Source organism: Coloeus monedula (genome assembly GCF_965178545.1).
Source record: "Coloeus monedula genome assembly, chromosome: 8".
In the NCBI taxonomy this organism is placed as follows: Eukaryota; Metazoa; Chordata; class Aves; order Passeriformes; family Corvidae; genus Coloeus; species Coloeus monedula.
In genome coordinates, this window is record NC_138788.1 from 23,446,136 (window position 1) to 23,460,461 (window position 14,326).

The 14,326-nt window shown below is 37.1% G+C and overlaps 1 protein-coding gene across 1 annotated transcript in view; it reads right to left on the reverse strand.

Moving 5' to 3' along the window:
• BLNK (B cell linker) overlaps positions 1-13,958 on the reverse strand; it is a 91,673-nt gene extending 77,715 nt beyond the window's left edge. Inside the window, exons 1-2 of the mRNA XM_082285859.1 lie at positions 13,863-13,958; positions 9,275-9,337 (exon numbers count right to left, since the gene is read on the reverse strand). Of these exons, the coding sequence (XP_082141985.1) occupies positions 9,275-9,337; positions 13,863-13,937 (138 nt within the window). The 5' untranslated portion in view covers positions 13,938-13,958. The remainder of the gene's footprint in view (positions 1-9,274; positions 9,338-13,862) is intronic.
• Between the last annotated feature and the right edge of the window lie 368 nt (positions 13,959-14,326).

The following is a 14,326-nucleotide window of genomic DNA, read 5'->3' on the forward strand; positions in this document are numbered from 1 at the left end:
CTACATTCAGATAGTTAAGCACCTTGCCTACTCATATTATGCTGATTAGATGTTCTAGATGTCTACTGGGACATTTAAGTAAGTTTGGTAGAAAATCAACTTTTTACTCTATCAGAGTCGTACCATGAGAAATCAACCCCTGCGCATTTGTAAGGTTTTAATAGTTCTCAGTCTTATGCTTTTCAAGGACTGTGTTGCAATGGACGCAGAAAATAACACCTTTTAAAAGTGTAAATTGCATTCAAGTAGCAGGGGACAAAATAGTTAAACTGTTAATTGAAAAAACCCAGCTACACAGGAACATTGGAGGAAATAAATAGAAAAGCAAAGGAACAAAATAAAAGTCTTCTATAGCAGGTCAAAACAATATTAATAAACAATTTAAAATATCTTTTGTAGGAATTTTGTGTCTATCTGCTTATTAATGTGCAGTCAAATGCTGCAGGTAAGAGTGCTTAGAGGAAATCAAGTACCCTACAAACAGGACCTGTGTTTCTGCATTTGACACACTAATGTGAATTTTGGATAGAATTTACTCTTCAGTATTCCAGGGGCCTAAAATACATGAAATGATTGAAATTCTTACTCTTCTAAGCACTGCTTTTGTAGGACCTCTGGGAATTCTAAATTCTTTCCAACATGCTTCTTCCTGAGCACCAGTGTGTGATGTGGTTTCCCAGCAGTCCAACCTAAACTTCAAGCCAGATTCCCTAATGGTAAGGTCTGCGCTTGTGCACAAAATTGGCACTGGGAAAACTCATGAAAGATCTCTGCAACTGCATTTGTGTGTGCTTTGTTTTTATTTTTTAATGTGGGCAAATTCCATAAGTTTTTAGATATGGAAAGATTGATAAATATTTAATAGTGTTTTTTGAGCCATTCTAGGAATGGCTGGAAGCTTTTGCTCTTAGCAGTATGCTGGTTGTGCAAGACATCTGCTGATCATTTTAAATTAAAGACAATATTACATTGAAATTTAGCAGTCACTACATTAGTAGCAATCTGTAGGGTTGGGGTTGGTGTTCCTGTTTTGTTTGCTTTTTTTTTTTTTTTCCCTTTCCCGTAGAATCGTCCTTACTCAGAGCAGATGTCATCCTATAAAAAACCCCAGGATGGCTTCATTTCATTAAGGGGAAACTCCCTGACACTTGGTAACTTCATGGACTTTCATTTTAGGTGCATTGAGCTTTTTAATATAGCCATAACAACTCAGTCAGCATCAGCAAAATGTGCTCAGGTTATTGTGGGTTGTATCTGAATCTTAGGCTACAACTGTGTCTAAGTGAAAATCTACCAGCAGGACTGTCCTGGCATAATCGTCCTCACGTAACACCCCTGTGGTTGTCCTGTGGGGGTAACAGTGTACTTGTTTTGCTTTCATTCATGTCACTTAACAATTAGTAGCTTTGGAGTTGCAGTATCTAGACATGTTTTAACAAAAGGGTATTTCTTTCTCTGCTTTTTTTTTTTTTTTTGAAATGCAAGTTCCTTTAATTTTTTTCAATAATTATTTCTAGCCATCTTTCATTTCTGCATTTAGGACTCCATTTAGTTCTTTGATTGATTAAGAATAGTAGGTTGAAATGTATCTCCTTGGAAATTTATCTCATTTTGGCACTACCATCACCCACTGCCTCAAGTAAAGTGTTAATATTTGAGGCCTTTCCAGGTTCCCTCTGTTTGGAATAGAGACTTTAGTCTAAAGTCAACTGTACTTAATGCAATCCTGTTTTTACATAGAAAGCTCATAAAGTCCTTCCTTTCTGAACTCAGTAGAAACAGACAACTTAAAACTCCAGACTCTTCCCAGCCTATTCCCAAGGAGCCTTTTCTCCCTGCTATATTGTCCGGTTCTCACAGGATTTTCTTGTTTTCAGTGGAGTTGTATATGTATTCACCTTTCCAAACCAATGGAGCCCTAAGAGCTGTCCCTTTCTTGGAAAAAGTCCTCTACAACATCAATTTTTAACCTTGTTCATGCTTTCTCATGAGAATTGCTAATATTCAGCTGGCTTTAGCCTTTACTGCAGAAAAGTTGATTTTCCCAGAAGCCTTCAGAAATCTCTCTCAGGTTAAGAGCACTATGGTGCCCCTCTTCACCTGCCTCTTTAAGGATAAAATAAAGACTGGAGAATTAGGAGTTTATTGCTTTGTATTGGAAACAGATAATGTGAAAGCAGAAGGACTAAATTCTGATTAGGCATGCTAAAGATTTCTGAAATGGTTAGCAGCTGGTATTTAACAATGGGGGAGTGATTATAGTTTCTGGCTCGATTTTTTTTAAACATTACTAATGATTTTGGACATTAGCGTTGTGAAGCAACTTACATGCATTGTAAAATACCCTGATCTTTCATGAAGGAAAGAGTACTAAAGCAACCAAAATGAAGATTCTTCTAATCACAAATTCTCAAAAGAAGGGGTGCACTTTTGTAACTGGGATATTTGTACAAAACAGAAAGAGGAGGAAATTAAAAATTGCAAAACTCTGGACTTCTATTTTTCAGTTAAGGGCTTACAAAGTCCACATTAGAAACTATGACACAATGGCTTAATTTCCACAACTTCTCACATTCTTCTTCATGTTCCCTGAACTTGAAAGGTACACAAAACTTAACATTTAAAATTATCAGTAAACTTTAAGAACAAAGAATTCTGCATCAAAAGATATTCCTTTAATCCATATTTAATGTAATTATGACTAACATGACATTTAGAATTTGATTGAATTGTTGTGTGCTGGAGCTTAAAGACTGGAAAGCAGACAAGCACTTCGTATCCTTTGCAGCTACTGCATAAAACACAAAAAAATTATGTTCAAATAATTTCTGGCAGCAGCATTTGGAATATGAATAGAAATGCTCTTCTGTCACAGAAAATAAAATAACGGGCCACTCCTGCAATAAATACTTTTGCACTGGCTCAGGATTTTTTACTGCAGGATTCCATTGCTAGTTTATGACATTAGACAATTTTATTAAATTGCTTTTGAGATATTTGAAAATACTTGGCAGGAAAATAATTCAAAATGATTGGATAAAATTCAATTTCTAAGCTAACAATCATGGGAATCCAGTGATAATGATGTTTGACTTTGTATCTCAGTCTAATAATTTCTTTTGAGCTTTTTATTTATTAATATTCATATATGTTTAGCTAATAACTTGATAGCTAAAATCACTTGTATTCTTGTGTGCCAAGAATGATGCATATCTTCATAGTGCCCTACATTTCAGAAATTATATATACATTCAGTAATCTAGCTTCATATTTCTTTTGCCTTTTTTTTTGAGAATAAGGATAAATATGCAAATTTTGCTTTTACTTTACAGTTGCCTCATGCTTTGATGATGCATGAATGTGTAATACCCTTGTACCTTACCACTTCATTGAAGATGGTTGATAAGCAGAAGAGGTGCTAAGCTGTAAAATATCTTTCTTTACCCCATGTCTCTCTAAGATGACTCTTTGCTTCTAGTTACTTGATAAGTTAAACAACATTTGTCTTCTTTCTAAGACATGTTCTTACCATTTTCCTCTTCTTGAAATGACTCTAAGTAACTGATTCTGCTTTCAGAAACAGTTTCCTATTTGGTTAGAAACAGTAAGAAACAGAGCCAAAGCCCTCTGTCGCTGGCAGCTGCTGATGTTCAGGGCGACCTAGGGATCTGTTCTTACCTGTCCCTTTGCTCCCTCCCCCACTGCATCGCTGCAAGAATTGCTCGGGGGTGAAGCTTGCACTGCCCTACTCTGTTACGTTTTCTGCCTTCTCTTTTAATGCTTTGCACCTATCTCCGTGGAGAAGAAACGATTTTCAGGTTTCTACCTACCCTGAAAACTTTCATTTTAAGCGACTTTATTTTAACTGTGTTTTCAAAGTCTGTAAAGTACTTGCTAAAGGGATAGGTGCTGAGATCACTTGTCTTTGCATAAAGAAGACAAAGTGCTCAAGGTGCCCAGCTCCTGCTACTATCCACTCTTCATTGAGAAAGTGAGCACAGTCTGTAGAAATACCTGGAAATTGAGGCGTTTCTGAAAATGCATTTCTGATATCTAAGCCACTTCTGCTGCTTCTGACAGGAAACCTTTACATCTGAGAAGAATGGAAATGAGGAATCTCTGAAGGAGTGTAAATCCATGAGGAATGTCAGCAGGAGAAATTTCAATCCATGCCCAATAGAAAATAATTAAGGAGCAAAGGGAAGGAGAACCCTGGCTAAAAGCGGAGCAGAAACAAAGCACTAGGTGTTGGAAGGCATTGAAGGCAAGGAGGTCTAAAGGGGAGCAGGCAAAGAGGGGCTCAGTCACCGTGAAATGCAGAGGGGAAAGGTGATGGGGAAGGTGTCAGATGGTAGAAAAATAGGAGAAAGCAATGTCAGAGGAATAAAAGCTGTGTAAAAATAAAATTCAATTAATGTAGTTACATGGCCTAATTAACTTTTGTAGCTGAAAATGTGTATTTTTGTAACATCAATTTTCTGTGGTGAACAATCAGGTTTTTTTGCCATGGTAACCTTCTGTGCTTGCCAAAGGTAGGACAAACAATGGGTATGCCAAAACATTAATATTAAAATTTTGTGTCATTGTAAAAAGCTTAGGGCTTTCTGAGATACGCAATATATTATTAAACCCTGGATATGGACTTGTAGCATTAAGGTGTCAACAGCCACCCCAAGGGTGTGACTCAATAGTACCTGCGACTTGTACCATGTTTCTCTGAATTACCTAAGCTTTCTGTGCTTGCTTGACACCCAGGCAAAACACTGCAAGAGTCTTTTGGCTCTTTCCCAGAAGAATTAGGTTATAAGAATGTACTTAATAAGTCTTTAATTTCTTTTGTATGTATAGGACCTAGAAAAGAATTTTTCTCCCCCCTCTGGAAACTCAAGACATTCATGGTCTGAATTTTATTTGTAAGACTAAATATACAGGGATGGATGTCAGATCAATCTGAACAGAACTCAATGCTGGTTACCTTTTTTCCAAGCCAATATCCAAGCAGCCTAAACCAATATTAATGTCTTTCCACCTGTTCCCATATCCCATGCTGTTAAAATATCACTTGTAGCATTGGGAAATACTCTTTTAGCTGAAACTGGGGAAGGTGGGACTCTGAAGATTTTGAATAGCGACAGAGGAGTTCTAAGTGTGGTGTGTTTGGCTGCTCTGGTCACTATTGAAAGCAGATGTGGTTCCTGTCCTTTCCTGTCTGCTGCTTCTGCATTGCAGGGATGGGAGGGAGCACCCAAGTGAGATGAGAGTTGCTTTTTCTGGACAAGAGCTGCTTTTTCTCAGTAGCAATGCTGACAGAAATGGATGTCAAAGGACAGGCTCGGTGAGTTGAACCTGACAAGCTCTGGCAGTGTTTTGCACTGGCACGGAGCCAGGAATCTCCCACAGGAAGACACAGGTTCCATTTTCTAAATATTATTCAGAAATCCCCTGTAGAGTATTGGTGAATAATATGGCTCTGGTTTTCTCCAGGGCATTCCTATTCCAGCCATGGAATTTGAAACACATTTTGAAAGAGCAAGAAAGAGGAGAAGTACATGAAAGTTGTTTAGAATCAATATCTGACAATTTTTGCTGTGTTAAGATTTCTTTTAGTAAATTTCCATATACAAATCTATTAAGAAAGTCTCCTATTTTCAGTTCTAAAGTTCAGGTAAAACTTCACTGTTTTTTATATCTTTTGCAATCTGTCACTGGGAATTCAAAACTGAATTTAAAAAAAACATCAAACAAGCAACCTACACTTAGAGGGAACTGAAAAGCAGGAGCACAGTGTAGAAAGTTCGAACATTAAAAGGCAAGAGAATATAATATGCTCTGTGCAATGCAGCTGTGGCTTAATGCTGATTTGCACATTAGGACTAGATTAGCATCACTCAGACATGAGCTGCATATTGAGTAACTATCACAAGTATGGTACTATTGATGAAAAATGAAACTTCATGGTGCACTTCAGATCTAATATACCATCCTTTTGTGTTTTTAGATTCAACAGAAGTGTAAAGGAAGAGCTATTACTTCTAAATTTTTGTGAAATGCATGTAATTTAGTTTCCTATAAAAGTTCAGCTTGATACTCAGTATGTTTATAAAACAGAATATAATATTACCATAAAAATGATTGGGTTTTAGCCACTCAAAGGCAAGAAATATTCAAAGAAATGACCATATAAATGTTGATTACTTCTATTCTGAAGGCAGTCAAATTGATTTGAGGTGTTGTGGCCAACTTATCACAGATTTTGTGACTATAATGCCTGCATGACTTGACTTTGAACATTTTAAATTTCAAAAAGACCTTAGTCTTGATATATTTGTTTGATTCACTTTCAAATGAAATGCAATTTGCATTTGACATGGACATGTTGTGCAGGACAGCTCCCTAAGTCGTTTTGTATTAGTTCAGTGGTGAGCTTTAGGATAATTACCTTTTGCAGCATTTCCCCAACATTTGACAATATTTGTCTTTGGAAAAATTAAAAGGATGAGTGTCCTCGCTGAAAAAACAGGAAATAAAGGCACATCTGGTGGGTTGGTGTTTATATCTTTGATAAAATGCAGTGTGCTGGCTGCAGATCTTTCTTTCCAGGAAAGCTTCCCTCCAGTGCTGCCTAGAAGTGGGCTGGCACTGCCTCTGGATGTTGGCATATCTCACTGGCACAAAACGCTTGTACTGCATATGCTTAAGGTGTCAGTGCCATAGCAGTGGTTTGGGGCAGGCTGGAAGAGTCACACAGTGAGAAGAAGGGCTTGTTCTGGGTGTTGTGAAGGGTGGGATGGGCAGGCACTGGGGTGGTTCCCCTTGGGCTGCCCTCCCTGCCTTCACAGGCACTCGGACGTGCTTTCTGCAGCTGTGATGGAAGAGAGTTTTTCAGCCCATGCAAGGGTAAAACAGTAACTTGTGCCTCTCTGAATGTGCAGTGGGGGAAGCTCACTGTGTTCTCATGTCAAATACCACAGAGTTGCTTTCTACTTTGTCTGCCAGGCTAGAAGGAATTTTCATTTTTCCGGTGATTCCTAACAGATTTCATAGCAAAATCAGATCTGTATCTAAATATTCATCTAACATTGGCTAAACACACAGAAACACTGCACATGTATTGTGACATCTAAATGTGTGCACAGGGTCTCTATGCACACACAGCAGCAAACTTGTATTTGCTTTTTAAAAATTATTATGCAAAAGTAAATCTGTCACTTCTATTTAGTTGATGGCATCAAGCTTGTTCAAGTGTTTTGTTTTATGGGTTTTGGGTTTAGTTTTTTTGGTTCACTGCTGTGTGTTGATAGATGGCCAGCTTTTCTCTAGTGATTCTGAGCTCAATATCCAAAGGTGATATTGAGCTTCTTTTTAGACTCTGCAGATAGCAGTAGAAGGAAATCATATGCATCTTATAACTGAAGGATAAACTGAAGTGCAAAACCTCAGATTCTTGCCAAAGGCAGCTAACAGACACATAACAGCTTCAGGGGTTTTGGGATTTTTGAATTCTGGAAAAATTGGTATCTACACAAAACAGTAGATCCAGTTAGGGAATCACACTATAAGTCATGCAGACAGAAATTCAGATTTTATGAGTGGAAGTGTCCGACATCTGGTTACTCCACTGTATATTGCTAAGGTAGATTTACTAAGGTTGTGCTTTCTAAATCACACCTTGTAGCAGATAAGGAACATTTAATTTCTGGCATGGTACAGATTTCTTGTATATTCGGCTAGGAGCTTGGAATAAAAAACTTGACTGTTGATTTAATTACTTTTAAATTAATATATTTGTTAGCTTGTACATAGGAGAACAGCATCTTAAAATTACCCAAATAAGGCTATTAATGATGGCAAAATATAGATATTTGAATTTTTTTAGTATTGTCATAATTCTGTTTCAAGCATGCAGATTTATCATGTTGACAATGCTACTGAACAATTCAATTAAAGAATATATAAAATTTGTAGGAAAGTTTCTACCAGTGTGTGAGACCTGTCTCATTTTTTTCTATAGTGACATAAAAAATGGATGTTGCTCATTGTATCACATGTATGATGCCATGTTTTCTGCAGTGCAAAATAATCTTTAAAGGTATTTTGAAGAGACTACATAGTTTAGAGAACATAGTAGCAAATACTTTCATTTTTAATCATACTACTTTTGTATTTCAGACTGTCACCAAAGGCCATCCATTGTTCTCCTTGCTTTTTTCACTTGTGTTTTGAATAGGTTACCACTAACATCTGAAATTACTTCTCAGATCCTTGTCCACTGCTGCTGCACAGCTTTATTTGCAGAAGCACAGGAAGCCAACACACCCACCCTTAGCTTTAACTTCACTGCCTTTCATCCAGTGATGAAGACTACAGCACCTTTAGTGATCCAATTTATAGTGGATGAACGGGGCAGGAATCTGTATTTGACAGCTTTGTTAACCCTACATTAGTATGAATTGTTGGTACAACCCAGTTTTACTCTGTGGCCGTGCTGCACCTGCAGTCTCATGAATTATGTTGCAGTACTGAAGCTCTCGTTAGCATAAACAGCAGGTATAACTCTTGGTGCACCCAGGAAACAATTTTGTTGAGCAATGAATTGCCAAGCAAACATAATATCTCTGCAGTGCATAAATACACCATAACAATAATTTTACCTTTAAAACAGGTCTAAAGAACTTCTACTTCGATAGCTACACAAATGGAATCAGTGGTAGAGGAACTGCTGCAGTTCAAGGAGTTATTTTAGTCCCTTCTCCTAATTAGTTGCAATCAATTAAACACACTCTTATACAACAAATTCTACAGAGGTCAGGAAAGGACATTATCAGATTTTTCAGGCATTGTTTCCAGTATCTCTAAACTTTTACTATAAAATTCATGTATAATTCTGTGCTGGTAAATGTTCTTAATCATGCAAGTTTTATGGAAAAGCTTTTACATGAATGATGGCTTTAAAATATCTATATTGTTAAAAAACCCCACTACCTCCTTTAAGTCATATGTCATGAGATGTCCCCTGCCTCACCTGTGTGCTGATGGCTGATATTACAAATCTGCCCTTTCTCTGGAGCAGGGGAAGGATTGACTGAAATTTTTTTTATGTTTTGGGATTCCTTGAGTCAGAGGTGTAAATCAACCCACTCAAATGCAAAATCAAAGCAATTGATGAAATGTGTATAAAGAAGGAAAATTTCAGGTTATTTCCTGGCACTGTAAGGAGTACAGTCCTCATGGTGAAATACACCTTAGTGAGAGGTCTTATGGAATATTTGCTTACCAAGAAATGAGATCCATTCATGCACAGTTTTTCTACAACCACAGCAGATTCAGGCATTCCAAACTGAGGTGAGAAAAAAGACAAGATTATTACAGTAGTATGAAACTTGACATTTGTAAACAGGCTAATTAATATTTCTGTGCTCAAATACTCGGGGTTGTGGAAATTGTTATACTACTTGACAAGGATAATTAGAAAAAGAATATTGAGTAAGTGTAATGCTTAGGCAATGACTTTCACATATGAGATAAGATACAGTACTTCCTCTTTCTTAGGAAGAAAGATTACAGGGAATAAGGGCCAATAAATTGTGAGTGGAGTAGACAAGAAAAGAAATTATGAAGCAGCAAATGTCATATAAATGGAGCAAGGAGCCTAACAGAAGTACTGTGGATTGCTGTGGGGTAAGAAGCCAGAACTAGAAACAGGTTAAAAGGTATCTGAGGCAAAAGTTCATCAGTAGCCATGTCATCATCCCACATGCCTGTTTACCAGCCTCTGTTTGCTCTGGTGGCTGCTCGGCTTCAGCACCAGATACTTGGGCTGTGCCTTGCAGTAACAATGATGATGGGCATTGATGAATGAATTCAGGTTCAGAAACAGGATTTCTTTTCTGTAATGTGGTTATGGTAATGGTGTTTTAAGAAAGTTGATGTTGATTATAAATTAAAATGAAGCTGGCATGTCCAGAAATATTACATCTTTAAATAGAACCAAAGACTAAATAGTGATTTGGGGAAAAAACCCCAAGCAGACTCATTGGATTTCCTATTAAGAAGTAGAAAAGAATGGATCGGGGCTGAAGATGCCCTAAAATCTCACAGTGTGTTAGATGGCTTAGTGTGGCTTTTAAAAGAAATGACAGTTATGCATGAAAAGTGACAAAAAAATTTAGAAATTTTTTCTTTAAGAATATATCATTGTCAAAATGAGTTTTAGTATTTGTAATGCTTAGGTGTAAATGTCTGTAGCAGTAGTGACCAAATCAGATACTAACAGAGAAATATTGGTGAAATAAGTTCTTCTCATAGACATAGTTATGTGGCTTTTCTAAGATAATTCTTTATTTATAGACTACTTAAAACTGATCGTGCTTAAATATTCAACGTGTATTTTATCTACATTTTTGATATGAAAATGTCCTGTTCAGACATATATTCAGATACTTTTTGGCCTGTTAGCTGATATGCCTGGGCTTATAATTTTTTATCTACTGTGACTGGGAGAGTCCTGCTTGTTTGCAATACAGAATAGATCAAAATTCAAAGGGGAGGGTTCTTGTGGTTGTTGGACCAGTGGCTGGTTGTGGATTATGTTAATTTGCCATCAGTTGCATCGGTGGTGGTGGAGAGGCAAAAAATCAAGGCTATGCAATTTCTGCTCTTGGCTTTTGCCCATCTATTTCTAGTTTCTAGCTCTATCTCCAGTTATTGGTTTGATGAGCTGCTTTTGAGCTTTGCATTATACTATTAATCAAGCTTTTGTGTATGGGAAAAAACTTCTTTTACATGGTTAATGCATCTGACAAGTGGGTGTCTTGCTACTGGTGTTTAGTGATGACCATGGAACCTTTCATTTTCTTGAGATTGCCTTAACTTTTCTTGCAAGTACGTTAAGATCAGTACTGGGAGAGGGACCAGACTACATGGCAAATGGAGGCCAAGTAACTCTGAAAAACAACATGAAGTATTTCAGTGTTGTTGCAATTACAGCATAAATACAAGATGACAGGAAGGTACATACACATGGCTAACAGGTCTCCATTACTGCCTTTGCTTATTAATGAGGAAAAACTCAACACCTGTATGGTTAATTTTTATTTAGTAGTTAATTTATTGATTTTATAAAAAATGCCTTTCATGAGGCTGGAAACACTTTTCAGAATAGGTGGTTAAGAATTTTTGTAGTCAGGACGCAAAAAAAATCTGTATCATTAAGACTTTTAAATTTAAGAAAGTGCTAAAATTGCACGGTACATATGTACATACCCATTTTCCATATATATTGTTGCATCAAGATGAATATACCTCTTCTGGAAAACTCAGCCTCAGTCTCAGCACATGGAAGCTGATGCTACTTTCCTGAAGGTCGGTATATTGCTTTCTGTTCAGTGCTCACTGCTTGTCTATCTTGTGTACCTGTACTGCACACTACTCAAAACCTTCTCTGAACCCAGAATGATTTTTTTATTTAAATCTGAGCTGTTCTCCAGCACTTTTTATTATCCAAGTGCTTCAGGAACACTAACTGCTTTTTCTGAGACCACTCTCTGACATGAAAACTTCATTTATAAGGGGAGTTAAGATGCATGAGAAATAAAACACAGTATCCAGTGGGTTTGGATACCTAACTACAACTGTTTAGATCTAAGAAATATAAATGTATGTTTGCATATTCAATATTTTGCCATTTTTACCTTCTGAGCAGAGCTGCCACTGTGGTCATAGCTCTTGCCTCCCACTGCTGCAAGTCAAGCACTTGGGAAATGTCATGGTTTTTCTGGGTGACTTGCATATCTTCAGGTAAAATTTTGTACTGGGGAAGTAACAGGGTCTGATATTTCAAGGCAGTACTAAATCAACAGTACTATGTATTTGTTCTCTGGTTTTCAGCAAGCCCTGGCCATGTGCACCTTACAATTTCTGTAATGGCATAGAATAATACAGAAATCTGCTGGTTTCTCTGCATTGGCAGAGGCAGGTTTTTGTCAATGGAAAAGGTAGTATGCGAAGAAGCAATTACAGGCTATCCTGATGTGCATGTGAAAGGTGGGAAATTCAGGCTATGGAGGTAATCCCAGTTCTGGCACATTTTAGTACTCATTTCTGCAACCTTAACAGCCTTTTTTTAGGGTTCATGCACATGTATGGCCAGTGTTTGGGTGAGGAGATTCAGCACAGCCCCCAGCATGTGGTCTGACTATGGAAATGATGGAATAGCTGGTGCTGAGGCTCTCTGGAGTGTTGGCAGTGGGAGCTGACAGCTCTGCCCACAGTGGCCACAGGCAAATGGCTGGGCCAGTCTTTGATACACAGAATGGCCAAGAACTTAATGTGGATATGCTGTAGTAATTGGTTTATTTAGCCACTTTAATCAGCGCTGTGAGTGTAAGCATATGCATTGACAGCTCTTTATAAAGTTGGAAGACTCACTGTTAACAAGTATGAAGCCAGTAGTTATGGTGTGCCTGAAATTTCCCTGGAAACCTCTGAGCTGTTGAATGATTGTTATTAATTTTCTGTCTTGTATTCTGCATAGAATTGCAGGGTACTTTAAAACCATTCTAACTTCTATAAATTAGCCTGATTTCCTTTATAAGCTGAAAGGCTTTGAGCTAATTAATCCTCTGAGTAGCTGCTCACAGTACTAAGTTCACAGCTTAGCTGATCCATTACCATTGTGGTGTGAATTAATTCCATGGAATAGGTTAGCTTTCTCAGGGTGGGAACAGTGGTCCACCTGTGATACATCTCCATTGTGAAACTGTTTGTGGTTTTGTTGTCTTTTTAATTTTTTTAATTGTACATGAATAAGCATATGTATTTATACACAGACAAAATGAACAAAATAATAAAATTATAATTTTGAAGTGTGGCCAACTTTTTATCTGGGTACAAATGGAACTCCTGTGGGAAGACTTCATAGCATCATTGTGTTCCTTGACAAAGATTGTATGTTCCTTCAGTTGAAAAGGATGAGAAACCTTAATGACCATAAATTCTGACTGTTGGTGTAAAGAAGGTACTGGAAAAGATTGGTGCTCTTACAGTTAGAATTAGGATAAACATAAGAAAAAAAAGCCCTATATACAAAATTATATTGAGTACTTGCATAAAAACAAACAAAAGGGATATAAAATGAGACTATATATCCAATTGCAGGAATGGACATTATAAGTTAGAGGTAGAATTCTAAACCCTGAGCCATAGTGTTCAGTCAGTTATAAGGAAAAATATAACAAAAAAAGGCTATTATCATGGAGGATATATTTTATATATCTGAGAGGAGATTAGTAAGGTAGTGAAAGATGTCTGGAAAAGAGCTTGGAATACTTTGTGCAATTCAGGTTATTTTAGATATACTAGAAAGGACATTGTAGAAAAAAGAAATGTACAAGCCAACAAAGGAATGACTCAAAAACCCCCCAAAAGCTTGAGTACATTAAACTTAAACAACATCTAGCAACTACTGTGTGTATATATGCATTGAGAAGAAAAGATGAACAGTAGATTCTTATCGACATACTGTAAAATTTAAAGCTATGCTCAAATATAAAACGAGACTAAATTTGGGCATGAAATACTTTTCTCTTATAAGAAATACTCCTGTGAGCAACTTTTTTTTTGTATGAGTTGTAATGTAGGAGATCTTAGCTTCTGGCGTGAATTAGATTTCTATAGAAAACAGGAGAGTAACAAAATACTCAAGTTATTTTAATATAAGTGGTGATTAAACTATTTTTTGTGCTTTTAAATATTTGTGCTGGATTTAGGATAAGATATCCAGTTTTCAAGGATAAATCCAGTAAGTGTTTCTGCTAGCTGAATATAGACTGAACTCTCTAAGTGTTACATAACAGATTCAGTACCTGTCTTAAGAGATCTGCAACTTGAAAAGCTGTCCAGTTCTCAAACTCCTCTTGAGATGGTAGTTTTGTGGTCATGCTTCTATCCAGGGAGAAAGACTTGATCTGCATGAGTAACGCTGAACTCTTGCTTTAGTGTTTTTCACTGACCTGATGTAGAAATCTGAGGAGGAAGTCCTTTTTGCAACTTTTTTCCTGTTTGCTCACTTAAAGTGAACGCCTATAAAGGGTAATTTAGGAAGTATCAATGTTCTTGTGTGAGCGACTCCAGTATAAGGTTGTTATATCAACATATGCCCACAGGTGTCATTACTGAAAAAGTGGAAGTGTCTCATCTGCTATCTTTCAAATTTTCCTGCATGTATTTTCACTGTTAGAGTGACTGGCAGGTCAGTTATTGGCAGTGAATACCTTTTTGCTATTTTCTGACTTGGCAGAACACTGAATCTGGCAAAACTCAACTGGAA